This window comes from Staurois parvus, unplaced genomic scaffold (assembly GCF_062004578.1).
Source record: "Staurois parvus isolate SC_StPar_1 unplaced genomic scaffold, SC_StPar_1.0 ptg003079l, whole genome shotgun sequence".
Classification (NCBI taxonomy): Eukaryota; Metazoa; Chordata; class Amphibia; order Anura; family Ranidae; genus Staurois; species Staurois parvus.
The window spans coordinates 1-26,073 of NW_028320875.1; the positions used below are offsets into that span (position 1 = coordinate 1).

The 26,073-nt window shown below is 46.9% G+C and overlaps 1 protein-coding gene across 1 annotated transcript in view; it reads left to right on the plus strand.

Annotated features, from left to right (window-relative positions):
* Positions 1 to 133: 133 nt before the first annotated feature.
* CEP70 (centrosomal protein 70) overlaps positions 134 to 26,073 on the plus strand; it is a gene marked incomplete at its 5' end in the record, with an annotated part of 33,460 nt that continues 7,520 nt past the window's right edge. Inside the window, 8 exons of the mRNA XM_089667181.1 lie at positions 134 to 193; positions 16,298 to 16,394; positions 17,374 to 17,462; positions 18,691 to 18,768; positions 18,891 to 19,002; positions 22,522 to 22,620; positions 23,839 to 23,994; positions 24,075 to 24,224. Of these exons, the coding sequence (XP_089523307.1) occupies positions 134 to 193; positions 16,298 to 16,394; positions 17,374 to 17,462; positions 18,691 to 18,768; positions 18,891 to 19,002; positions 22,522 to 22,620; positions 23,839 to 23,994; positions 24,075 to 24,224 (841 nt within the window). The remainder of the gene's footprint in view (positions 194 to 16,297; positions 16,395 to 17,373; positions 17,463 to 18,690; positions 18,769 to 18,890; positions 19,003 to 22,521; positions 22,621 to 23,838; positions 23,995 to 24,074; positions 24,225 to 26,073) is intronic.

Sequence of the window (26,073 nt, forward strand, 5' to 3'; positions counted from 1 at the left end):
CCTGATACTACACATATAATTACACTGACTGACGGGGGAGAATTCCGGGCTGATTTCACCATCTCCATGTTTGTGGAAATTATCGGAACATTGCTTGAATTTCTCCTTCTAATGTCTTCTTTTCCTTCTTCAGGGTTCTGGATGTGATTGATGACTATGAGAGGCGAGTGAACCAGCTACAGACTGAACTGAGGTATCTGCTGGGTGTGTGAGGGCGCCCTCTGCTGGAGGGGTGATGCAGTGATAGCTGATGTATGATATGTATGTGCTCTGACATGGAGGAACCCCAGCAGTGGCATGTTGGTGTCTTCTGGTCATCAGATTGGATGTTTCTGTTTTATTGCTGACCTCCAGCCTTCGCTCTTCTCCTGCACTCGTGGGAACCACATGGCTCTCTAGTTCCTGCAGACTTCTCCTCCTGCACAACGTACCCTTTTATAGCTGTGGCAGCCATCATGAGCCCGCCTCTATTTCCGGTCTGAGTTACTTCAATTTCCAGCACCTCAAAATGTCCAGGAGCTCAGTGATGGTCCAGATCTGGGAGGACATCCCCCAGGACACCATCCGTGGTCTCATTAGGAGCCTCCCCCGACGTTGTCAGGCATGCATGGAAGAACATGGGGGCCTCCTGGTGCGGTGGGTCCTGTGTTCCTCCTGGTGCGGTGGGTCCTGTGTTCCTCCTGGTGCGGTGGGTCCTGTGTTCCTCCTGGTGCGGAGGGTCCTGGGTGCCTCCTGGTGCGGTGGGTCCTGGGTTCCTCCTGGTGCGGTGGGTCCTGGGTTCCTCCTGGTGCGGTGGGTCCTGTGTTCCTCCTGGTGCGGAGGGTCCTGGGTGCTTCCTGGTGAGGTGGGTCCTGGGTTCCTCCTGGTGCGGTGGGTCCTGGGTGCTTCCTGGTGAGGTGGGTCCTGGGTTCCTCCTGGTGCGGTGGGTCCTGGGTTCCTCCTGGTGCGGTGGGTTCTGGGTTCCTCCTGATGCGGTGGGTCCTGGGTTCCTCCTGGTGCGGTGGGTCCTGTGTTCCTCCTGGTGAGGTGGGTCCTGGGTGCCTCCTGATGCGGTGGGTCCTGGGTTCCTGCTGGTGCGGCGGGTCCTGGGTTCCTGCTGGTGCGGCGGGTCCTGGGTACCTGCTGGTGCGGCGGGTCCCGGGTACCTGCTGGTGCGGCGGGTCCCGGGTACCTGCTGGTGCGGCGGGTCCCGGGTACCTCCTGGTGCTGCGGCGGGTCCCGGGTTCCTCCTGGTGCTGCGGTGGGTCCCGGGTTCCTCCTGTTGCAGGGGGTCCTGGGTTCCTCCTGGTGCACGACAATGCCCGGCCTCACATGGGGAGAGTATGCAGGCAGTTCCTGGAGGATGAAGGAATTGATACCATTGAATGGCCCCCACGCTCGCCTGACCTAAATCCAATAGAATACCTCTGAGATGTCATGTTTCGGTCCATCCGACGCCGCCAGGTTGCACCTCAGACTGTCCAGGAGCTCAGTGATGCCCTGGTCCAGATCTGGGAGGAATTCCCCCAGGACACCATCCGTGGTCTCATTAGAACCCCCCCCCCCACCGACGTCAGGCATGCATACAGGCACGTGGGGGCCACACAGACTAGAGAGGACCATTCTGAGTTGCTGCAATGACATTTCACCAACATGGACTCGCCTGCAGGAGTGGCCATGATCTTTAGAGCTGCGGTCAGTGGCTGTACTGCTGGTAGCACGCATTATATGAAAGCACACATCCCGGGGTCCCTGGGTGCTGTAGACTTTAGCCGTGCAATCTGCTGATCAGTCTTTTGGATACACTCTTGTTAGATCTGATCAGCAGATAGCACAGCTAAAGTCTGCAGCATCCAGTGGCCAGCAGGGAGGAGCATGCATGTTTAAAGGGACGCCGAGGATGTGTTCTTTCATATAATTTCTGGGAAAAGCATGCTGGGATGTTTTTGTTCATATAATGCTCAAGGCAGAGTGCTGTGACATTTACAAGAGCCTACCAGCCCCTTCCACCAAGCTCGATCTTACTACAGAGCGACAATTGGCAGACCCCTGGGATTGACAGAGGTATTTCATCAAAGCATGTTGATGTTGATCATGTGGGGGGTGGAGAAGATATTGTATGCATACAAAGAAGGAAATGCGTATTTGCTCCCCGGCTGATGCTGAATGTTCTCCCCTCACACAGAAATGATCGGTCTAACAATGGAATGTTCGCCCCTCACACAGAAATGATCGGTCTAACAATGGAATGTTCACCCCTCACACAGAAATGATCGGTCTAACAATGGAATGTTCGCCCCTCACACAGAAATGATCGGTCTAACAATGGAATGTTCGCCCCTCACACAGAAATGATCGGTCTAACAATGGAATGTTCGCCCCTCACACAGAAATGATCGGTCTAACAATGGAATGGTCGCCCCTCACACAGAAATGATCGGTCTAACAATGGAATGTTCGCCCCTCACACAGAAGTGATCGGTCTAACAATGGAATGTCCCCCCCCCCCACACAGAAATGATCGGTCTAACAATGGAATGTTCGCCCCTCACACAGAAATGATCGGTCTAACAATGGAATGTTCGCCCCTCACACAGAAATGATCGGTCTAACAATGGAATGTTTGGTGTAACACTGAGAGACAGAATACAACAACAAATTCAGCAGAAATGCGTCTAACAAATGATGACGGATCTGCATGTTCATGAGGGAAAGAAGGATTTGATCCCCTATCATTCAGCAGGATTTCTGGCTCCCAGGTGTCTCTCATACAGGTAACAAGCTGAGATTAGAAGCAGTCTCTTAAAGGGAGTGCTGCTAATCTCATTGTGTTCCCTGTATAAAAGACACCTGTCCACAGGAGCCATCAAACCATCAGATTCCAAACTCTCCACCATGGCAAAGACCAAAGAGCTGTCCAAGGATGTCAGGGACAAGATGGTAGACCTACACAAGGCTGGACTGGGCTACCAAACTATGGCCAAGCAGCTTGGTGAGAAGGTGACAACAGTTGGTGCAATCATTCACAAATGGAAGAAACACAAAACAAGTGTCAGTCTCCGTAGGTCTGGTGCACCATGCAAGATCTCACCTCGTGGAGTGTCAATGATCATGAGAACAGTGAGGAATCATCCCAGAACTACACGTGAGGATCTTGTCAATGATCTCCAGGCAGCTGGGACCACAGTCACCAAGAAAACAATTGGTAACACACTACGCCGACAAGGACTGAAATCCTGCAGTGCCCGCACGGTCCCTCTGCTCAAGAAAGCCCATGTCCAGGCCCGTCTGAAGTCTGCCACTGAACATCTGAATGATGCAGAGGAGGACTGGTGGGAGTGTTGTGGTCAGAGGAGACCAAAATCCAGCTCTTTGGCATCAACTCAACTCGCCGTGTTTGGAGGAGGAGGAATGCTGCCTATGACCCCAAGAACACCATCCCAACTGTGAAACATGGTGGTGGAAACATTCTGCTTTGTGGGGGGGTTTCTGCTAAGGGGACAGGACAACTGCACCGCATCAAAGGGACGATGGACGGGGCAATGTACCCTCAAATCTTGGGTGAGAACCTTCTTCCCTCAGCCAGGGCATTGAAAATGGGTGGTGGATGGGTGTTCCAGCATGACAATGACCCAAAACACACGGCCAAGGCAACAAAGGAGCGGCTCAAGAAGAAGCACATTAAGGTCCTGGAGTGGCCTAGCCAGTCTCCACCTTCATCTGATGGAAAATCTGTGGAGGAGCTGAAGGTTCGAGTCGCCAAATGTCAGCCACCAAACCTTAATGACTTGGAGAGGATCTGCCAAGAGGAGTGGGCCAAAATCCCTCCTGAGATGTGTGCAAACCTGGGGGCCAACTCCAGGAAACGTCTGACCTCTTTGATGGCCAACAAGGGATTGGCCACCAAGTACTAAGTCATGTTTTGTGAAGGGGAGCAAATCCTTCTTTTCCTCATGAACATGCAGATCCGTCATCATTTGTTAGACGCATTTCTGCTGAATTTGTTGTTGTATTCTGTCTCTCAGTGTTACACCGAACATTCCATTGTTAGACCGATCATTTCTGTGTGAGGGGCGAACATTCCATTGTTAGACCGATCATTTCTGTGTGAGGGGCGAACATTCCATTGTTAGACCGATCATTTCTGTGTGAGGGGAGAAGATTCCATTGTTAGACCGATCGTTTCTGTGTGAGGGGCGAACATTCCATTGTTAGACCGATCGTTTCTGTGTGAGGGGCGAACATTCCATTGTTAGACCGATCATTTCTGTGTGAGGGGCGAACATTCCATTGTTAGACCGATCATTTCTGTGTGAGGGGCGAACATTCACCATCAGGGGGGAGCAAATACGCATTTCCTTCACTGTATATTACACTCCAGCTTTAAGGTGACATAGGTTGTGCATGCTGGAGGGATTTCTGACACCTAGAAGGGCCCCGCTGGGATCCCAGGAGGTGTAGCACATACCGCCTGCAGGGGGCGTAGTGCAGACAAGACAGATGGAGAGATGTTGGTTTCCATGACCTGGATCCATGGTGACGGAGATGTTTATTACATACAACCCTCTCCAGGGACCTCATTAGTACATTATGCTGGTACAGCAGGATTGCATCATGGGACCTGCTGTGACCTTCTTCGCCCCGCCCCCAACTGTCATTCTTCACATTGCAGGTCTGTACAGTAGGGACTGAATGGTGATACATGGACTGTAGGGAACGCTGGAAGACCTCTACTGACTCCCAGAGTTATTATAGTGCCTAGAGAAGGGAAATGACTAGGACTGGGACAGCTGTGCATGAGAGCCAATCAGCTTCTGCCTTTCATATTCAACACTTCACTGAACATGCTTAAGAAAGAAGCTGATTGGCTGTCATGTATGTGTGTGTGTACATATATTTGCTCAAAAAATGAAAGGCAGACTTTGTAATCCGAGTCCGGCATCCAGTCGATGAAACTCCCGGGATATGGATCTGGTCAGGTAAGTTGCAGAGGGGGGTGGTCATCAGTTTCAGCTGCTTTGGTGGTAATGACATTAACTAACAGGTGCACTAGATGGGCAACAATGAGACAACCCCCAAAACAGGAATGGTTTTTACAGGTGGAGGCCACTGACATGTTTTCCCTCCTCATCTTTTCTGTTTTTCACTCGTTTTGCATTTGGCTCGGGTCAGTGTCACTACTAGTAGCATGAGGCCATACCTGGACCCTACAGAGGTGGCACAGGCAGTCCAACTCCTCCACGATGGCACATCAATATGTACCGTTGCCAGAAGGTTTGCTGTGTCTCCCAGCACAGTCTCGAGCACGGAGGAGAATCCAGGAGGCAAGAGCATGGAGGAGATTCCAGGAGACAAGAGCATGGAGGAGGTTCCAGGAGACCAGAGCATGGAGGAGGTTCCAGGAGACCAGAGCATGGAGGAGGTTCCAGGAGACCAGAGCATTGAGGAGATACCAGGAGACCAGAGCACGGAGGAGGTTCCAGGAGACAAGAGCACGGAGGAGGTTCCAGGAGACAAGAACACGGAGGAGGTTCCAGGAGACAAGAACACGGAGGAGGTTCCAGGAGACCAGAGCATTGAGGAGGTTCCAGGAGACAAGAGCATGGAGGAGATACCAGGAGACCAGAGCATTGAGGAGGTACCAGAGCATTGAGGAGGTTCCAGGAGACAAGAGCATGGAGGAGATACCAGGAGACCAGAGCATGTAGGAGATACCAGGAGACCAGAGCATGTAGGAGATACCAGGAGACCAAAGCATGGAGGAGGTTCCAGGAGACAAGAGCACGGAGGAGGTTCCAGGAGACGAGAGCACAGAGGAGGTTCCAGGAGACAAGAGCATGGAGGAAATTCCAGGAGACAGGCAGTTCCTCTAGGAGGGCTGGACAGGGCCGTAGAAGGTCCTTAACCCATCAGCAGGACCGGTATCTGCTCCTTTGTGCAAGGAGGAACGGGATGAGCCCTGCCAGAGCCCTACAAAATCACCTCCAGCAGGCCACTGGTGGGAATGTCTCTGACCAAACAATCAGAAACAGACTTAATGAGGGTGGTCTGAGGTCCCGACGTCCTCTAGTGGGCCCTGTGCTCACTGCCCGGCACCATAGAGCTGGATTGGCATTGGCCATTGAACCCCAGAATTGGCAGGTCCACCACTGGTGCCCTGTGCTTTTCAGGTTCCTCCTGAGCACATGTGACAGACATGAAGGGCCTGGAGAAGCCGTGGAGAACGTTCTGCTGCCTGTAACATGGTTCAGCATGACCGTTGTGGTGGTGGGTCAGTGATGGTCTGGGGGGGCATATCCATGGAGGAACACACAGACCTCTACAGGCTAGACAATGGCCCCCTGACTGCCATTAGGTATCGGGATGAAATCCTTGGACCCATTGTCAGACCCTACACTGGTGCAGGGGGTTCCTCCTGGTGCGGTGGGTCCTGGGTTCCTCCTGGTGCGGTGGGTCCCGGGTTTCTCCCGGAGCGGTGGGTCCTGGGTTCCTCCTGGCGTGGTGGGTCCTGGGTTCCTCCTGGCGTGGTGGGTCCTGGGTTCCTTCTGGCGCGGTGGGTCCTGGGTTCCTTCTGGCGCGGTGGGTCCTGGGTTCCTCCTGGCGCGGTGGGTCCTGGGTTCCTCCTGGCGCGGTGGGTCCTGGGTTCCTCCTGGCGCGGTGGGTCCTGGGTTCCTCCTGGCGCGGTGGGTCCTGGGTTCCTCCTGGCGCGGTGGGTCCTGGGTTCCTCCTGGCGCGGTGGGTCCTGGGTTCCTCCTGGCGCGGTGGGTCCCGGGTTCCTCCCGGCGCGGTGGGTCCCGGGTTCCTCCCGGCGCGGTGGGTCCCGGGTTCCTCCCGGCGCGGTGGGTCCCGGGTTCCTCCCGGCGCGGTGGGTCCCGGGTTCCTCCCGGCGCGGTGGGTCCCGGGTTCCTCCCGGCGCGGTGGGTCCCGGGTTCCTCCCGGCGCGGTGGGTCCCGGGTTCCTCCTGGTGCATGACAATGCCCGGCCTCATGGGGGGGAGATGCAGGCAGTTCCTGGAGGATGAAGGAAATAATACCATTGAATGGCCCCCACGCTCCCCTGACCTAAATCCAATAGAACCCCTCTGGGATGTCATGTTTCGGTCCATCCGACGCCACCAGGTTGCACCTCAGACTTCTAATACTGGATGAAGCGCTCAGCCATGAGGGTAATGAACTAATTAAACTAAATATAAACAAATAAATTAAAATAAAATATTATATATATATATAATAAAGTGACTAGTGCTCCAAATAAATGTGCAAAAATAAAGATATAAAAAATTTCCAATACATACATTTTAAATAAAGTGAAGGTGATTGGTGCTTCAAATCAGTCAATGTGTACAGACCAAACAAACCACCAATCTGCCACCCAGTGGCTAAAACTGGTACTACATTTATACACTAAAGGTATAAAAAGTGACAAGTGCCCAAAAACTAAATATATATAAATACAAATCCACACATCATGTACATTAAATATATATATACAAATCCACACATAATCATGTACATTAAATATATATATATATACAAATCCACACATAATCTTGTACATTAAATATATATATATACAAATCCACACATAATGTACATTAAATATATATATATACAAATCCACACATAATGTACATTACATATATAAATATACAAATCCACACATAATCATGTACATTAAATATATATATATACAAATCCACACATCATGTACATTATATATATATATACAAATCCACACATAATCATGTACATTAAATATATATATACAAATCCACACATAATCATGTACATTAAATATATATAAAAATGTGAATAAATACAGAGTGAACAATCACCGCCTAAAGTGACAAGTGAACAAAAAATAGATCCAAACTAAAGTGCAACAATGGTGTTATCACTCTTATGATGTGAATCTGAATTAATGTTTTTCCACTTCAAAGTCTTGTGCTCAGAAACCAGGAGTGACACTCTGCAGATATCCTCCAGTGGCTACAGTGCCTCCTCACCTCCTTTATTCCACCCCTAAGGGCCACAAATCATGTGACCAGATATTCCACTCTGATTAATTTCCGATAATATTGATGATTCCGCAACACCTCATCTGTCCCTCCGATATCCTCTCCAAATGTATTGGGCAGAGAGACTCAGCGATACAATATCAGGGCCCTGGAAGGGTAAACAAGAATACTTCCATCGTGTAATACATCCAATATATTCAGAAAGACGCCGGATAAATCACTCACATGGTCCAAGTATACAACCCGCGGTTTCCCATATGTTATGGGTGTACTAGAGGACTCAAGATGGCGAAAAGCCGGAAGTCCATCACCGGAACTGCGTCACCGAGCTCCACCCAGAAATGACGTCACTGCGCTCTACGCGTTACGCCCCGAACACGTGGCTTCTTCAGGATCATATTTTATATATATATTTATTATATTTTTTTTTTATTTTATATATATTTAATGTACATGATTATGTGTGGATTTGTATATTTATATATATATTTAGTTTTTGGGCACTTGTCACTTTTTATACCTTTAGTGTATAAATTTAGTACCAGTTTTAGCCACTGGGTGGCAGATTGGTGGTTTGTTTGGTCTGTACACATTGACTGATTTGAAGCACCAATCACCTTCACTTTAACCCCTCGCCTACCCGGCATTTATACCCCCTTCCTTACCAGGCCAATTTTCAGCTTTCAGCGCTGCTGCACTTTGATTGACAATTGCGCGGTCATGCAACATTGTACCCATATGAAATTTTGATAATTTTTTTCTCACAAATAGAGCTTTCTTTTGGTGGTATTTAATCACCACTGGGCACTTTACTTTTTGCGCTATAAATTAAAAAAAGTGCAAAAAATTTGAAAAAAAAAAAAAGTTTATTTGTTTTTTATAAAATTTTTCAAACAGGTATTTTTTCTCCTTCACTGATGTGCGTTGATGAGGCAGCACTGATGGGCACTGATAGGCGGCACTGATGGGCACTGATAGGCAGCACTAAAGGGCACTGATAGGCAGTACTAATTAGGGGTCACGGATAGGTGGCACTGATAGGTGACACTGATGATGGGTACTGATAGACGGCACTGACTGGCATCACTTCTGGGCACTGACTGGCGGCACTGACTGGCACAACCCCTGGGCACTGACTGGTGGCACTGACTGGCAGCACTGCTGGGCTGCACTGGTGGACAGCACTGGTGGGTGGGCACAGGTGGGCACAGGTGGGTGGCACTGGTGGGCACAGGTGGGTGGCACTGCTGGGCACATGTAGGTGGCACTTCTGGGCACAGGTAGGTGGCACTGCAGAGTGGCACAGGTGGGTGCACTGCTGGGCACAGGTGGGGGCACTGCTGGGCACAGGTGGGGGCACTGCTGGGAATGGGTGGGCGGGGCTAGTGGGCGCACTGCTGATCAGAACTTGCGGGGGTCACTGCTGGGCACCGATCATTAGGGCACTGATCATCAGTGCCCTGATGATCGGTGCCGATCCCCGCTCTGACAACTGCCGGTTCTCGGCAGTACATTCCTCACGATCTGACAGCGTGAGGAAAGTGCAGCCGAGAACCGGCACTTGCATTTCCCTGTGATCAGCGTGTCATTGGAAACCGCTGATCACGTGGTAAAAGGCCGGTGGGATCGGCCTTTCACCACATCACGTGATCAGCTGTGTCCGTAGGACACCGATCACGGAGATCGCCGGGTGCGCCGGGTGCCCCTGGGGCGCGCAGGAGAGCGCGTTCTGGGAGGACATCATATGACGTCCACTCAGAACTGGCCGGCCGCGGTGAAGCCGTCTTTCGGCTATGCGCGGTCGGCAAGAGGTTAATATCTATGTATTGGAATTTTTTTTATATTTTTATTTTTTATTATTTATTTTTGCACAATTATTTGGAGCACTAGTCACTTTATTATATATATAATATTTTACTTTAATTTATTTGTTTATATTTAGTTTAATTCGTTCATTCCCCTCATGGCTGAGCGCTTCATCCAGTATTAGATCTTCTTCATCCCGAGGTGAAGGGTATAGATGACAGCCGCCGGCCTTGTTTAGTTACTCTGTGGAGCGCAGGAGGACATTCCTATAAAGGTTGCACCTCAGACTGTCCAGGAGCTCAGTGATGGTCCAGATCTGGGAGGAAATCCCCCAGGACACCATCCGTGGTCTCCTTAGGAGCCTCCCCCGACGTTGTCAGGCATGCATACAAGCACGTGGGGGCCACACAGACTACTGAGGACCATTCTGAGTTGCTGCAATGACATTTCACCAACATGGACTCGCCTGCTGCATCATTTCTTCACTTTGATTTTCGGGGTGTCTGTGAATTCAGTCCTCTGTAGGTCCATCATTTCCATCCAATGATGGGACGTCCCCCCCCATCACCCATCCCCCGTCCATGTCAGGATAGAGATCCAGCAGGAGATCCCTCCCCATTGGGATCTGATGGGTTCTCAGAGTCTTCCTCTCATTTGGTGGAGCCGTGTATATATTCATCAGATATTGGTGTATACAGTGGGAATGGAAAGTTTGGGCACCCCAGCTAAAAATGTGTATTAATGTGCATAAAGAAGCCAAGGAAAGATGGAAAAATCTCCAAAAGGCATCAAATTACAGATTAGACATTCTTATAATATGTCAACAAAAGTTAGATTTTATTTCCATCATTTACACTTTCAAAATAACAGAAAACAAAAAAATGGCGTCTGCAAAAGTTTGGGCCCCCTGCAGAGTTAATATCTTGTACTGCCCCCTTTGGCAAGTATCACGGCTTGTAAACGCTTTTTGTAGCCAGCCAAGAGTCTTTCAATTCTTGTTTGAGGTATCTTTGCCCATTCTTCCTTACAAAAGTCTTCCAGTTCTTTGAGATTTCTGGGCTGTCTGTCACGCACGGCTCTTCTAAGGTCTCTCCATAGATTTTCAATGATGTTGAGGTCAGGAGATTGTGAAGGCCATGGCAAAACCTTCAGTTTACGCCTCTTGATGTAATCCCCCGTGGATTTCCAGGTGTGTTTAGGATCATTATCCATTTGTAGAAGCCATCCTCTCTTTAACTTCAGCTTTTTCACAGACGGCATCAAGTTACCATCCAAAATTTGCTGAAATGTTATTGAATCCATTTTTCCTTCTACTCGTGAGATGTTCCCTGTGCCACTGGCTGCAACACAACCCCAAAGCATGATGGATCCAACCCCATGCTTCACAGTTGGACAGAGGTTCTTTTCATTAAATTCTGTGCCCCTTCTTCTCCAAACGTACCTTTGCTCATTTCGGCCAAAAAGTTCAATTTTAACCTCTTCGGTCCACAGAACTTGTTTCCAAAATGCATCAGGCTTGTCTATATGTTCATTTGCAAAGTTCAAACGATGATTTTTGTGGTGAGGACGTAGAAGAGGTTTTCTTCTGATGACTCTTCCATGAAGCCCATATTTGTACAAGTATCTCTTTATAGTGGAATAGTGACCACAACTCCAGTGTCTGCCAGATCTTTCTGGAGGGATCGTGCCGTCAAACGTGGGTTTGGAATTGTTTTTCTCACAATCCTGCCAGCTGTTCTGTCTGATATTTTTCTTGGTCTTCCAGATCTTGCTTTAACTTCCACTGTTCCTGATGACTGCCATTTCTTAATTACATTCCGAACAGAGGATATTGACATCTGAAAACGCTTTGCTATCTTCTTATAGCCTTCTCCAGCTTTGTGAGCGTCAACTATTTTCAGTTTCAGTTTTCTAGACAACTGCTTAGAAGAACCCATGGTGCTGATTGTTGGGGCAAGGTCAGATGAGTCGGGGCACTTAAAACCTTTGAGATTGACATCACCTGGTCTTCCCAGACGATGATTGAGAACAATCCATGACACTGGCAGGTCTCAGCTTGGCAAAGGGGGCAGTGCATGCTATAAACTCTGCAGGGGGCCCAAACTTTTGCAGACGCCATTTTTTGTTTTCTGTTATTTTGAAAGTGTAAATGATGGAAATAAAATCTAACTTTTGTTGACATATTATAAGAATGTCTAATCTGTAATTTGATGCCTTTTGGAGATTTTTCCATCTTTCCTTGGCTTCTTTATGCACATTAATACACATTTTTAGCTGGGGTGCCCAAACTTTCCATCCCCACTGTATGTATGTATGTCCTGATCCGTACTGTCCTTGGCCACCTTCTCACAGCTATTGTCTTTCTTTACAATCAATCATTTTTTGCTCTTCATCATGTGTGGGTAGATTGCTAGGGCTGCGGTCAGCGGCTGTACTGCTGTTAGCAAGCGTTATATGAACGCACACATCCCGGCATCCCTGGGTGCTGCAGACTTTAGCTGTGCAATCTGCTGATCAGTTTTTTTTTTTTTTTTTGGAATGCACTCTGTTAGATCTGATCAGCAGATTGCACAGCTAAAGTCTGGAGCATCTAGTGGCCAGCAGGGAGGAGCATGCATGTTTAAAGGGATGCCGGGGATGCGTTCTTTCATATAATACTAGGGAACAGCATGCATGTTTAAAGGGATGCCAGGGATGCGTTCTCATATATAATTCTAGGGAACAGCATGCATGTTTAAAGGGATGCCGTGGATGCGTTCTTTCATATAATACTAGGGAACAGCATGCATGTTTAAAGGGATGCCAGGGATGCGTTCTTTCATATAATACTAGGGAACAGCATGCATGTTTAAAGGGATGCCAGGGATGCGTTCTTTCATATAATACTAGGGAACAGCATGCATGTTTAAAGGGATGCCAGGGATGCGTTCTTTCATATAATACTAGGGAACAGCATGCATGTTTAAAGGGATGCCAGGGATGCGTTCTTTCATATAATACTAGGGAACAGCATGCATGTTTAAAGGGACGCCGAGGATGCGTTCTTTCATATAATACTAGGGAACAGCATGCTGGGATGTTTTTGTCCCTATAATGTTCCAATATCTACTGACTCCCAGAGTGAATATAACACATATAGAAGGGGAATTACTAGGACTGGGGCAGCTGAGCATGCGAGCCAATCAGCTTCTGCCTTTCATTTTCAACGTTTAACTGAGCAAGTTTAAGATAGAAGCTGATTGGCTGTCATGTACAGCGGCTGCAGTGTTATCACATTGTAAAGTCTTATTGATCAGATATTGGAAGAGGAGAAAGGACAGCGCTCTAACCGCCCGTGTAATCCTATGTATGGGGGATGGCCTCAGCCATGCCACTGACGTGTTTTGCCCCCTCCCACCATCAGGGGGCGTGGCCGGCAAGACGGCTGAGGCCATCCCCCATATATAGGATTACACGGGCGGTTAGAGCGCTGTCCTTTCTCCTCTTCCTATTGCAGGTTACTGGACTTTGGTGCGGACAACGTTCCCTGCCTGTGCCGGTGAGGGGACACCTTACCTATCAACTGATCAGATGTTGATGTATATTATTGATCGGATGTTGCTGTATATTATTGATCGGATGTTGCTGTATATTATTGATCGGATGTTGCTGTATATTATTGATCGGATGTTGCTGTATATTATTGATCGGATGTTGCTGTATATTATTGATCGGATGTTGCTGTATATTATTGATCGGATGTTGCTGTATATTATTGATCAGATGTTGCTGTATATTATTGATCAGATGTTGCTGTATGTAGTATTATTGATCAGATGTTGCTGTATATTATTGATCAGATATTGCTGTATATTATTGATCGGATATTGCTGTATATTATTGATCAGATGTTGCTGTATATTATTGATCAGATGTTGCTGTATATTATTGATCGGATGTTGCTGTATGTAGTATTATTGATCAGATGTTGATGTATATTATTGATCGGATGTTGCTGTATGTAGTATTATTGATCGGATGTTGCTGTATATTATTGATCAGATATTGCTGTATATTATTGATCAGATGTTGCTGTATATTATTGATCGGATATTGCTGTATATTATTGATCAGATGTTGCTGTATATTATTGATCGGATATTGCTGTATATTATTGATCAGATGTTGCTGTATATTATTGATCAGATATTGCTGTATATTATTGATCGGATATTGCTGTATATTATTGATCGGATGTTGCTGTATATTATTGATCGGATGTTGCTGTATATTATTGATCGGATGTTGCTGTATATTATTGATCGGATGTTGCTGTATATTATTGATCGGATGTTGCTGTATATTATTGATCAGATGTTGCTGTATGTAGTATTATTGATCAGATATTGCTGTATATTATTGATCGGATGTTGCTGTATATTATTGATCGGATGTTGCTGTATATTATTGATCAGATGTTGCTGTATATTATTGATCGGATGTTGCTGTATGTAGTATTATTGATCAGATGTTGCTGTATATTATTGATCAGATGTTGCTGTATGTAGTATTATTGATCAGATGTTGATGTATATTATTGATCGGATGTTGATGTATATTATTGATCGGATGTTGCTGTATATTATTGATCAGATATTGCTGTATATTATTGATCAGATGTTGCTGTATATTATTGATCGGATGTTGCTGTATGTAGTATTATTGATCAGATGTTGATGTATATTATTGATCGGATGTTGCTGTATGTAGTATTATTGATCGGATGTTGCTGTATATTATTGATCAGATATTGCTGTATATTATTGATCAGATGTTGCTGTATATTATTGATCGGATATTGCTGTATATTATTGATCAGATGTTGCTGTATATTATTGATCGGATATTGCTGTATATTATTGATCAGATGTTGCTGTATATTATTGATCAGATATTGCTGTATATTATTGATCGGATATTGCTGTATATTATTGATCGGATGTTGCTGTATATTATTGATCGGATGTTGCTGTATATTATTGATCGGATGTTGCTGTATATTATTGATCGGATGTTGCTGTATATTATTGATCGGATGTTGCTGTATATTATTGATCAGATGTTGCTGTATGTAGTATTATTGATCAGATATTGCTGTATATTATTGATCGGATGTTGCTGTATATTATTGATCGGATGTTGCTGTATATTATTGATCAGATGTTGCTGTATATTATTGATCGGATGTTGCTGTATGTAGTATTATTGATCAGATGTTGCTGTATATTATTGATCAGATGTTGCTGTATGTAGTATTATTGATCAGATGTTGATGTATATTATTGATCGGATGTTGATGTATATTATTGATCGGATGTTGCTGTATATTATTGATCGGATGTTGCTGTATATTATTGATCGGATGTTGCTGTATATTATTGATCAGATGTTGCTGTATATTATTGATCAGATGTTGCTGTATGTAGTATTATTGATCAGATGTTGCTGTATATTATTGATCGGATATTGCTGTATATTATTGATCGGATGTTGCTGTATATTATTGATCGGATGTTGCTGTGTATTATTGATCGGATGTTGCTGTATATTATTGATCGGATGTTGCTGTATATTATTGATCGGATGTTGCTGTATGTAGTATTATTGATCAGATGTTGCTGTATATTATTGATCGGATGTTGCTGTATATTATTGATCGGATGTTGCTGTATATTATTGATCAGATGTTGCTGTATATCATTGATCAGATGTTGCTGTATATTATTGATCAGATGTTGCTGTATGTAGTATTATTGATCGGATGTTGATGTATATTATTGATCGGATGTTGATGTATATTATTGATCGGATGTTGCTGTATATTATTGATCAGATGTTGCTGTATATCATTGATCAGATGTTGCTGTATATCATTGATCAGATGTTGCTGTATGTAGTATTATTGATCAGATGTTGCTGTATATTATTGATCGGATGTTGCTGTATGTAGTATTATTGATCGGATGTTGATGTATATTATTGATCGGATGTTGATGTATATTATTGATCGGATGTTGCTGTATGTAGTATTATTGATCAGATGTTGCTGTATATTATTGATCGGATGTTGCTGTATGTAGTATTATTGATCAGATGTTGCTGTATATTATTGATCGGATGTTGATGTATATTATTGATCGGATGTTGATGTATATTATTGATCGGATGTTGATGTATATTATTGATCGGATGTTGCTGTATATTATTGATCGGATGTTGCTGTATGTAGTATTATTGATCGGATGTTGATGTATATTATTGATCGGATGTTGCTGTATATTATTGATCGGATGTTGCTGTATGTAGTATTATTGATCGGATGTTGATGTATATTATTGATCGGATGTTGCTGTATATTATTGATCGGATGTTGCTGTATATTACTGAGGTGCCGGTTCCATTCGCTGCATTTTTCTGCTGCAGCCAAAGTGACACAAATCTGTGTTTTACTTCTAGGAGGTACGAGGCGCTGGACGTTCCAGTTCTGGACAGAAAATCGTCAGACGGGTCTCTTGATTTGGATACAACGCCGAATTATAAAGCTCTAATAAAGGTGATGTGTGTGTGTGTCTGCGTGTGCGTGTGCGTGTCTAGGAAATACAAAGATTGTGAGACTCCGTGTCTCCATGTACCTGTCAGCTGCAGAATCTGCCTGTTCCAGGCAAAATGTACAGGTACACCGGGCTTACTACACTGTCCCGTACAGGTACACCGGGCTTACTATACTGCCCCGTACAGGTACACCGGGCTTACTACACTGCCCCGTACAGGTACACCGGGCTTACTACACTGCCCCGTACAGGTACACCGGGCTTACTATACTGCCCCGTACAGGTACACCGGGCTTACTATACTGCCCCGTACAGGTACACCGGGCTTACTATACTGCCCCGTACAGGTACACCGGGCTTACTACACTGCCCAGTACAGGTACACCGGGCTTACTACACTGCCCAGTACAGGTACACCGGGCTTACTATACTGCCCCGTACAGGTACACCGGGCTTACTACACTGCCCCGTACAGGTACGCCGGGCTTACTATACTGCCCCGTACAGGTACGCCGGGCTTACTACACTGCCCCGTACAGGTACGCCGGGCTTACTATACTGCCCAGTACAGGTACACCGGGCTTACTACACTGCCCCATACAGGTACACCGGGCTCACTACACTGCCCAGTACAGGTACACCGGGCTTACTACACTGCCCAGTACAGGTACACCGGGCTTACTACACTGCCCCGTACAGGTACACCGGGCTTACTATACTGCCCCGTACAGGTACACCGGGCTTTGTAGAAGGCAAAGGGGGAATGGCCTGGCCTCGTGGAGGGGGAATGGCCTGGCCTCGTGGAGGGGGAATGGCCCGGCTTTGCGGAGGGGGAATGGCCCGGCTTTGCGGAGGGGGAATGGCCCGGCCTTGCGGAGGGGGAAGGCCCGCTGTTGTAACCTCTCCTGACGAGGTCTCTGTCCCTCTATATGTTGGAGTTTATTTGCTTTTGAGATAATTTCTGCCTATTGTATTCCACAGTCCTATCAGGAGCAGATTAAGGATTCGAGGAGGAGGAATGAGGAGTTGGTGAGAGAGAATGATCAGATCAGACGGGAGATGGAGAGCAGGTAAGAGCACCTGTCTGCAGTCCCTGTATACACCTCCATTCATCCTCCGTAGAGCCTCCACTTTTACAGGATGTGATGTCTGCGCTGGTCATGTCTCTGTCAGTCCCTGGTAGGCCGTGCCATGGATTCACACTGTTAGTAACTGAATACAATAATTTACGCCTTCTTGTCAATAGTAATGTGAGGATAGCAGAGTGTTATGTAGAGTCAGCGGTGTCACCCCAGTCATGGGCTATGAGGAGCACAGATAGCGGTGTCACCCCAGTCATGGGCTATGGGGAGCAGAGACGGTGGTGTCACCCCAGTAATGGGCTATGGGGAGCACAGACAGATGTGTCACCCCAGTCATGGCCTATGGGGAGCACAGACAGATGTGTCACCCCAGTCATGGCCTATGGGGAGCACAGACAGATGTGTCAACCCAATCATGGGCTTTGGGGAGCAGAGACAGCGGTGTCACCCCAGTAATGGGCTATGGGGAGCACAGACAGATGTGTCACCCCAGTCATGGCCTATGGGGAGCACAGACAGATGTGTCACCCCAATCATGGGCTTTGGGGAGCAGAGACAACGGTGTCACCCCAGTCATGGGCTATGGGGAGCAGAGACAGCGGTGTCACCCCAGTCATGGGCTATGGGGAGCAGAGACTGCAGTGTCACCGCAGTCATGGGCAGTGGGGAGCAGAGACAGCGGTGTCCCCCCAGTCATGGGCTATGGGGAGCAGAGATAGCGGTGTCCCCCCAGTCATGGGCAATGGGGAGCAGAGACAGCGGTGTCCCCCCAGTCACGGGCTATGGGGAGCAGAGACAGCGGTGTCCCCCCAGTCACGGGCTATGGGGAGCAGAGACAGCGGTGTCCCCCCAGTCACGGCCTATGGGGAGCAGAGACAGCGGTGTCCCCCCAGTCATGGGCTATGGGGAGCAGAGACAGCGGTGTCCCCCCAGTCACGGGCTAGGGGGAGCAGAGACAGCGGTGTCCCCCCAGTCACGGGCTATGGGGAGCAGAGACAGCGGTGTCCCCCCAGTCACGGGCTATGGGGAGCAGAGACAGCGGTGTCCCCCCAGTCATGGGCTATGGGGAGCAGAGACAGCGGTGTCCCCCCAGTCACGGGCTAGGGGGAGCAGAGACAGGTTTGATGTACCCAAAGTCCTAAACTAATCAGCACAAAGAGTCAGACAGAGATATTCCTCTGAGATGTAAGATCTCTCTTCTCTCATCTGTTCTCAGACCCTCAGCCAAAGAATTCCGTCTACACAAGCAGCAGATGAGGAAAATGGAGAAGATTCTCCTCCAGAATAACATCCGGTAAGACTCCATGTTTATGGCCGTCCTGTCAGATGTCCGGTGACTCTGAATCTCCGTTAGATTGTCAGCTCTCTGGGTGAGACATTGGAAGAGCTGATGATATGTGATCTGTCACATTGCAGGGTTCGGGGGATGAAGAAGGAGAAGAGAGATGAGAGCCGCGGTGATGCAGAGAATACAGATCTCACAGGTTCGGATCTTCTGCCGGCTGCTGAGTGTCAGCTCCACCTCCAGGTATCTCCACCTTGGTGTCACCATTCCGTATATCCCGTCCTCTGACCCTCTACTGTATCATGTGTCCTGTATACATTCCGTATATCTCGTCCTATCACTGTGTCCTGTATACATTCCGTATATCCCGTCATCTGACCCTGTACTATATCATGTGTCCTGTATACATTCCGTATATCTCGTCCTATCACTGTGTCCTGTATACATTCCGTATATCTCGTCCTCTCTATATGTGTCTTGTATACATTCCGTATATCCCGTCCTCTCGCCCTGTACCATATCATGTGTCCTGTATACATTCCGTATATCCCGTCCTCTGACCCTGTACTATATCATGTGTCCTGTATACATTCCGTATATCTCGTCCTCTGACCCTCTACTATATCATGTGTCCTGTATACATTCCGTATATCCTGTCCTCTGACCCTGTACTATATCATGTGTCCTGTATACATTCCGTATATCCCGTCCTCTCGCCCTGTTCTATATCATGTGTCCTGTATACATTCCGTATATCCCGTCCTCTGACCCTCTACTATATCATGTGTCCTGTATACATTCCGTATATCCCGTCCTCTCACTATGTGCCCTGTATACATTCCGTATATCCCGTCCTCTCACTATGTGTCCTGTATACATTCCGTATATCCCGTCCTCTCACCCTCTACTATATCATGTGTCCTGTATACATTCCGTATATCCCGTCCTCTCGCCCTGTACCATATCATGTGTCCTGTATACATTCCATATATCCCGTCCTCTCACCCTGTACCATATCATGTGTCCTGTATACATTCCGTATATCCCGTCCTCTCACCCTGTACCATATCATGTGTCCTGTATACATTCCGTATATCCCGTCCTCTCACCCTGTACCATATCATGTGTCCTGTATACATTCCGTATATCCCGTCCTCTCACCCTGTACCATATCATGTGTCCTGTATACATTCCGTATATCTCGTCCTATCACTATGTGTCCTGTATACATTCCGTATATCCCGTCCTCTCACTAGGTGTCCTGTATACATTCCGTATATCTCGTCCTCTCTATATGCCTCCTGTATACATTCCGTATATCCCGTCCTCTCGCCCTGTACCATATCATGTGTCCTGTATACATTCCGTATATCCCGTCCTCTCACCGTCTACTATATCAAGTGTCCTGTATACATTCCGTATATCCCGTCCTCTCACCCTCTACTATATCATGTGTCCTGTATACATTCCGTATATCCCGTCCTCTCGCCCTGTACCATATCATGTGTCCTGTATACATTCCGTATATCTCGTCCTCTCTATATGCGTCCTGTATACATTCCGTATATCTCGTCCTATCACTATGTGTCCTGTATACATTCCGTATATCTCGTCCTCTCACTAGGTGTCCTGTATACATTCCGTATATCTCGTCCTCTCACTAGGTGTCCTGTATACATTCCGTATATCTCGTCCTCTCACTAGGTGTCCTGTATACATTCCGTATATCTCGTCCTCTCACTATGTGTCCTGTATACATTCCGTATATCTCGTCCTCTCACTATGTGTCCTGTATACATTCCGTATATCTCGTCCTCTCTCTGTGTCCTGTATACATTCCGTATATCTCGTCCTCTCACTACGTCTCTGTATACATTCCATATATCTCGTCCTCTCTCTATGTGTCCTGTATACATTCCGTATATCTCGTCCTATCACTAGGTGTCCTGTATACATTCCGTATATCTCGTCCTCTCTCTACGTCTCTGTATACATTCCATATATCTCGTCCTCTCTCTATGTGTCCTGTATACATTCCGTATATCTCGTCCTATCACTATGTGTCCTGTATACATTCCGTATATCTCGTCCTCTCACTAGGTGTCCTGTATACATTCCGTATATCTCGTCCTCTCTCTACATCTCTGTATACATTCCATATATCTCGTCCTCTCTCTATGTGTCCTGTATACATTCCGTATATCTCGTCCTCTCACTAGGTGTCCTGTATACATTCCGTATATCTCGTCCTCTCACTAGGTGTCCTGTATACATTCCGTATATCTCGTCCTCTCACTAGGTGTCCTGTATACATTCCGTATATCTCGTCCTCTCACTATGTGTCCTGTATACATTCCGTATATCTCGTCCTCTCACTAGGTGTCCTGTATACATTCCGTATATCTCGTCCTCTCTCTGTGTCCTGTATACATTCCGTATATCTCGTCCTCTCACTACGTCTCTGTATACATTCCATATATTTCGTCCTCTCTCTATGTGTCCTGTATACATTCCGTATATCTCGTCCTATCACTATGTGTCCTGTATACATTCCGTATATCTCGTCCTCTCACTAGGTGTCCTGTATACATTCCGTATATCTCGTCCTCTCTCTACGTCTCTGTATACATTCCATATATCTCGTCCTCTCTCTATGTGTCCTGTATACATTCCGTATATCTCGTCCTATCACTATGTGTCCTGTATACATTCCGTATATCTCGTCCTCTCACTAGGTGTCCTGTATACATTCCGTATATCTCGTCCTCTCTCTACGTCTCTGTATACATTCCATATATCTCGTCCTCTCTCTATGTGTCATGTGTACATTCCGTATATCCCGTCCTATCACTAGGTGTCCTGTATACATTCCGTATATCTCGTCCTATCACTAGGTGTCCTGTATTCATTCCGTATATCTCGTCCTATAGCTATGTGTCCTGTATACATTCCGTATATCTCGTCCTATAGCTATGTGTCATGTGTACATTCCGTATATCCCGTCCTATCACTATGTGTCCTGTATACATTCCGTATATCTCGTCCTATAGCTATGTGTCATGTGTACATTCCGTATATCCCGTCCTATCACTATGTGTCCTGTATACATTCCGTATATCTCGTCCTATCACTAGGTGTCCTGTATACATTCCGTATATCTCATCCTATAGCTATGTGTCCTGTATACATTCCGTATATCTCGTCCTATAGCTATGTGTCCTGTATACATTCCGTATATCTCGTCCTATAGCTATGTGTCATGTGTACATTCCGTATATCCCGTCCTATCACTAGGTGTCCTGTATACATTCCGTATATCTCGTCCTATCACTAGGTGTCCTGTATACATTCCGTATATCTCGTCCTATCACTATGTGTCCTGTATACATTCTGTATATATCCCGTCCTCTCTCTATGTGTCCTGTATACATTCCGTATATCTCGTCCTATCACTATGTGTCCTGTATACATTCCGTATATCTCGTCCTATAGCTATGTGTCATGTGTACATTCCGTATATCCCGTCCTCTCTCTATGTGTCCTGTATACATTCCGTATATCCCGTCCTCTCACTAGGTGTCCTGCATACATTCCGTATATCTCGTCCTCTCACTATGTGTCCTGTATACATTCCGTATATCCCGTCCTATCACTAGGTGTCCTGTATACATTCCGTATATCTCGTCCTATAGCTATGTGTCATGTGTACAATCCTTTCTCCTGGATTCTCAGTTCCCATGTGCACTTTGTTTTCTCATACAGAACGTGTGCCGAGAGCTGAATGTTCTGGATCTGAAGGATCTGGTGCCCACTGCTACCTCTAACCTGAGGCAGGCGCAGACCTCTACAAAGCTACACAAGGTACAGAGACACGGGGGGGGGGGGGGGGGGGGACACTAGCGTGCATGTTGTGTCATGGCTGTATTATTACTTAACATACGACAATGTTTCCAATCAGGGCTCCTGTTGGAAATCATGGGGCCCCGTAGAGCCTACCTGACATTGCCCCCTCCCAACCCTTTGGGTTATCCCAACCTCATCACCCCCCCAACAGTGTGCATTTTGGGACCGCTCACCTTCACCTGCACACCCATCGAATTAAGACCTGTGGCTGTGCTCATACAGTCGCTGGTTCCCAATAGGACTCATTCAGACGGGTGCTGAGTCCTGTCCTCAATGTTGGGCTGCTTTTTGCTGCATGTGCATCCCACGGAGAGCTTCGTGAACCCCATAGAAGTGGGTGCTGGAGTGGGTGCTGGAGTGGGTGCAGGAGTGGGTGCTGGAGTGGGTGCAGGAGTGGGTGCAGGAGTGGGTGCAGGAGTGGGTGCAGGAGCGGGTGCAGGAGTGGGTGCTGGGATCCAAACAGACAGTTTACAGTAAAAAGTGGCTCAGCAAGGACAGCCGGACTCGGCACCCATCTGAATGAGCCCATAGAGTAGAAGGTGGCTCCAGCCACATGACAAACCACTCAACCACGTGACCGGAGTACCACTGTGTGTGAGCTTTAGTTATGTTATTTAAATTACTTTTTACAATTTCTTTTTTTTAAGTTTCTTTTTTTACAACCCAGTGGGGGGGGCTTTAGTGAAATATAAGGACCCCTGATGTCTCACTTTTGAAACAGAGAAACAGATTGAGGATGTCGATTCTTCAATCTTTTCTCTACATCCTCAGCTGCAACACAGAATAAACATTCAGAAGGCGCTCTGTACAGAGACTCCCTGTTCATTCACAGTTTGCTGTGCTTCGGTTTTGAATAAACACAGGGGGGATCGCTGCTGATCTCTCACTGTGTTCATTCAGGAGATAGGGGACAGTAAATATGACATGGCCAGGGGATGGCGCAATTACTGGAACTGATCTCCCTGTGGCTCTCCCTGCAGCAGCTGAAAGCCGCCAGGAGGGAGAAGAGGACAAGCCAGCTGCAGGGGAGCCACAGGGGGGCTCGGTTCCAGTAATTGCACCCTCAGCCTAAGCATCTAACACTTCCAATATGAAGGTGTCTGTTCTGTTTCCACTACATGATAATACAGTCATATTCAGGTTCTGAAAGTTTGTGATGTTTTGTGTGTTTCTCAGATCCTTTCTGACATCAGTTCGGTGATCAGCGGTCCCCGGGCCCCTCAGCTGCTCTATAAACACAACCCCCGAGGTGAGGGCACCCCAGACGAAGCTGACTTCATCCACATTCTGCCAACGGTGGAGCTATGGGCCGGACAGCTGCTTTCCCTGAAGGTACGGGTAATATCTGCCTCTTCTGGTCACATCATATATGAAGTGTAGTTGGTGAATGACAGGTCCTCTTTCTGTGGAAGGCCCTACATCGAGCCCTGAGAAAGCTGAGCGAGAGGCTTCTGCCTGACCAGACGCTGAACAAATCACAAGATTCGTATGATGGCGCCCGTGTGGAGGAACTTCTGCTGCTTGTGGACACCATGCTGGAGGACCTGGAGAACCGGAAAGAGGTGACACGAAGCCACCGACGTCCCCAAATTGACTTGGAATAACCTGAAAAATGACCCTGAGATTCACCACAATCTCCTTTAGATTCCCCACCAATGCTGTACCACAAGGGCCTTACTGATTGGACAGGAACTGAATTGATTACCTAGACAGATTCTCACGTTACATAGTTGGTGGTAAATTCAAAGCAGACTGTACAGTCAGATTGTACCATGTATGGTCAGCTTCATGGACACTGATTACTTATATATTTATATGGACAAAAGTATGTGAAAGTCTGTCTGAGTTCAGGGGTCTCCAGTGAAGGGTCCTAGTAGTAATACTCCATCGTGCGAAGACATTGTAGACAATTGTACTCTTCCAGCCTTGTGGTAGCAGTTTGGTGAAGACCCTTTTCTGTTCCCGCATGTCTGTCCCTCGTGTACAAAGCCAGCTCCATAAAGACATGGATGACCAGCTCGGTGTGGAGGAACTCCAGTGTCTTGCACAAAGCCCCGACCTCAGCCATACTTTTGGAAGACCTTTTGGTATAAGGTCTTCTCATCCAACATCAGTATCTGCCCTTAATCCTACCAAACGTCTTTTGGATGTGGTTTTCTCATCCCAAAGGTCTTCAGTAGGGTTGAGGTCATGGAGGAACCTGAGTGTTCTTTATAGAGCCCTGACCTCAACTCTATTGAGCACCTTCGGGATGAATTGGAGTTCTGATGCTGAGCCAGGTCTTCTCATCCAACATCAGTCCTGGGCTTGGAGGTTCTTGATTGAAGAACCCTACCAATAATAATTGGTAATAGGGTCACCTCACTCTTAACAGATACACGATATGACCCAAAGGATGCATATATTCCTCCAAATGATGGAGATTAGGTGTCTCCAATGAAGGGTCCTGATAATATTCCATCATACAAAGACATTGTAGACAATTGTGCTCTCCCAAACTTATGGCAACAGTTTGGTGTAGACCCTTTTCTGTTCCCGCATGACTGTCCCCTGTGTACAAAGCCAGCTCCATAAACACATGGATGACCAGTTTGGTGTGGAGGAACTCCAGTGTCTTGTACAGAGCCCTGACCTCAACACTACTGAGCACCTTTGGAATGAATTGGAATTCTGATGCTGAGCCAGGTCTTCTCATCCAACATCAGTCCTGGGCTTGGAGGTTCTTGATTGAAGAACCCTACCAATAATGGTAATAGGGTCACCTCACTCTTAACAGATACACTATATGACCCAAAGGATGCAGACATTCCTCCAAATGATGGAGATTAGGTGTCTCCAATGAAGGGTCCTGATAATATTCCATCATACAAAGACATTGTAGACAATTGTGCTCTCCTGAACTTTGGTGTAGACCCTTTTCTGTTCCCGCATGACTGTCCCCTGTGTACAAAGCCAGCTCCATAAAGACATGGATGACCAGTTTGGTGTGGAGGAACTGCAGTGTCTTGTACAGAGCCCCGACCTCAACCTACTGAACACCTTTGGGATGGATTAGAAATCTGGTTGTGAATCAGGTCTTCTAATCCAACATCAGTACCTGACCTCACAAATGGACACAAATTCCCACAGACACCATCCAAAATCTTGCTGAAAGACTTTCCAGAAGAGTGGAGGCATTTAAAGGGGGCAGCTCCATATTAATGTTCATGGGGGAACGTTCTACTAATGAACATGGTTTCTGGAATGAGATGTCCAGCTCCATAAAGACATGGTTTGACCAGTTTGGTGGGGAGGAACTCGAGTGTCTAGACCTGACCTCAACCTCACTGAACACCTTTGGAATTAATTGGAATGAAGGCGGTGAGCCAGATCTTTTTTTTTTGGTGCCCAACGTGAGGCTGAATATGTGAG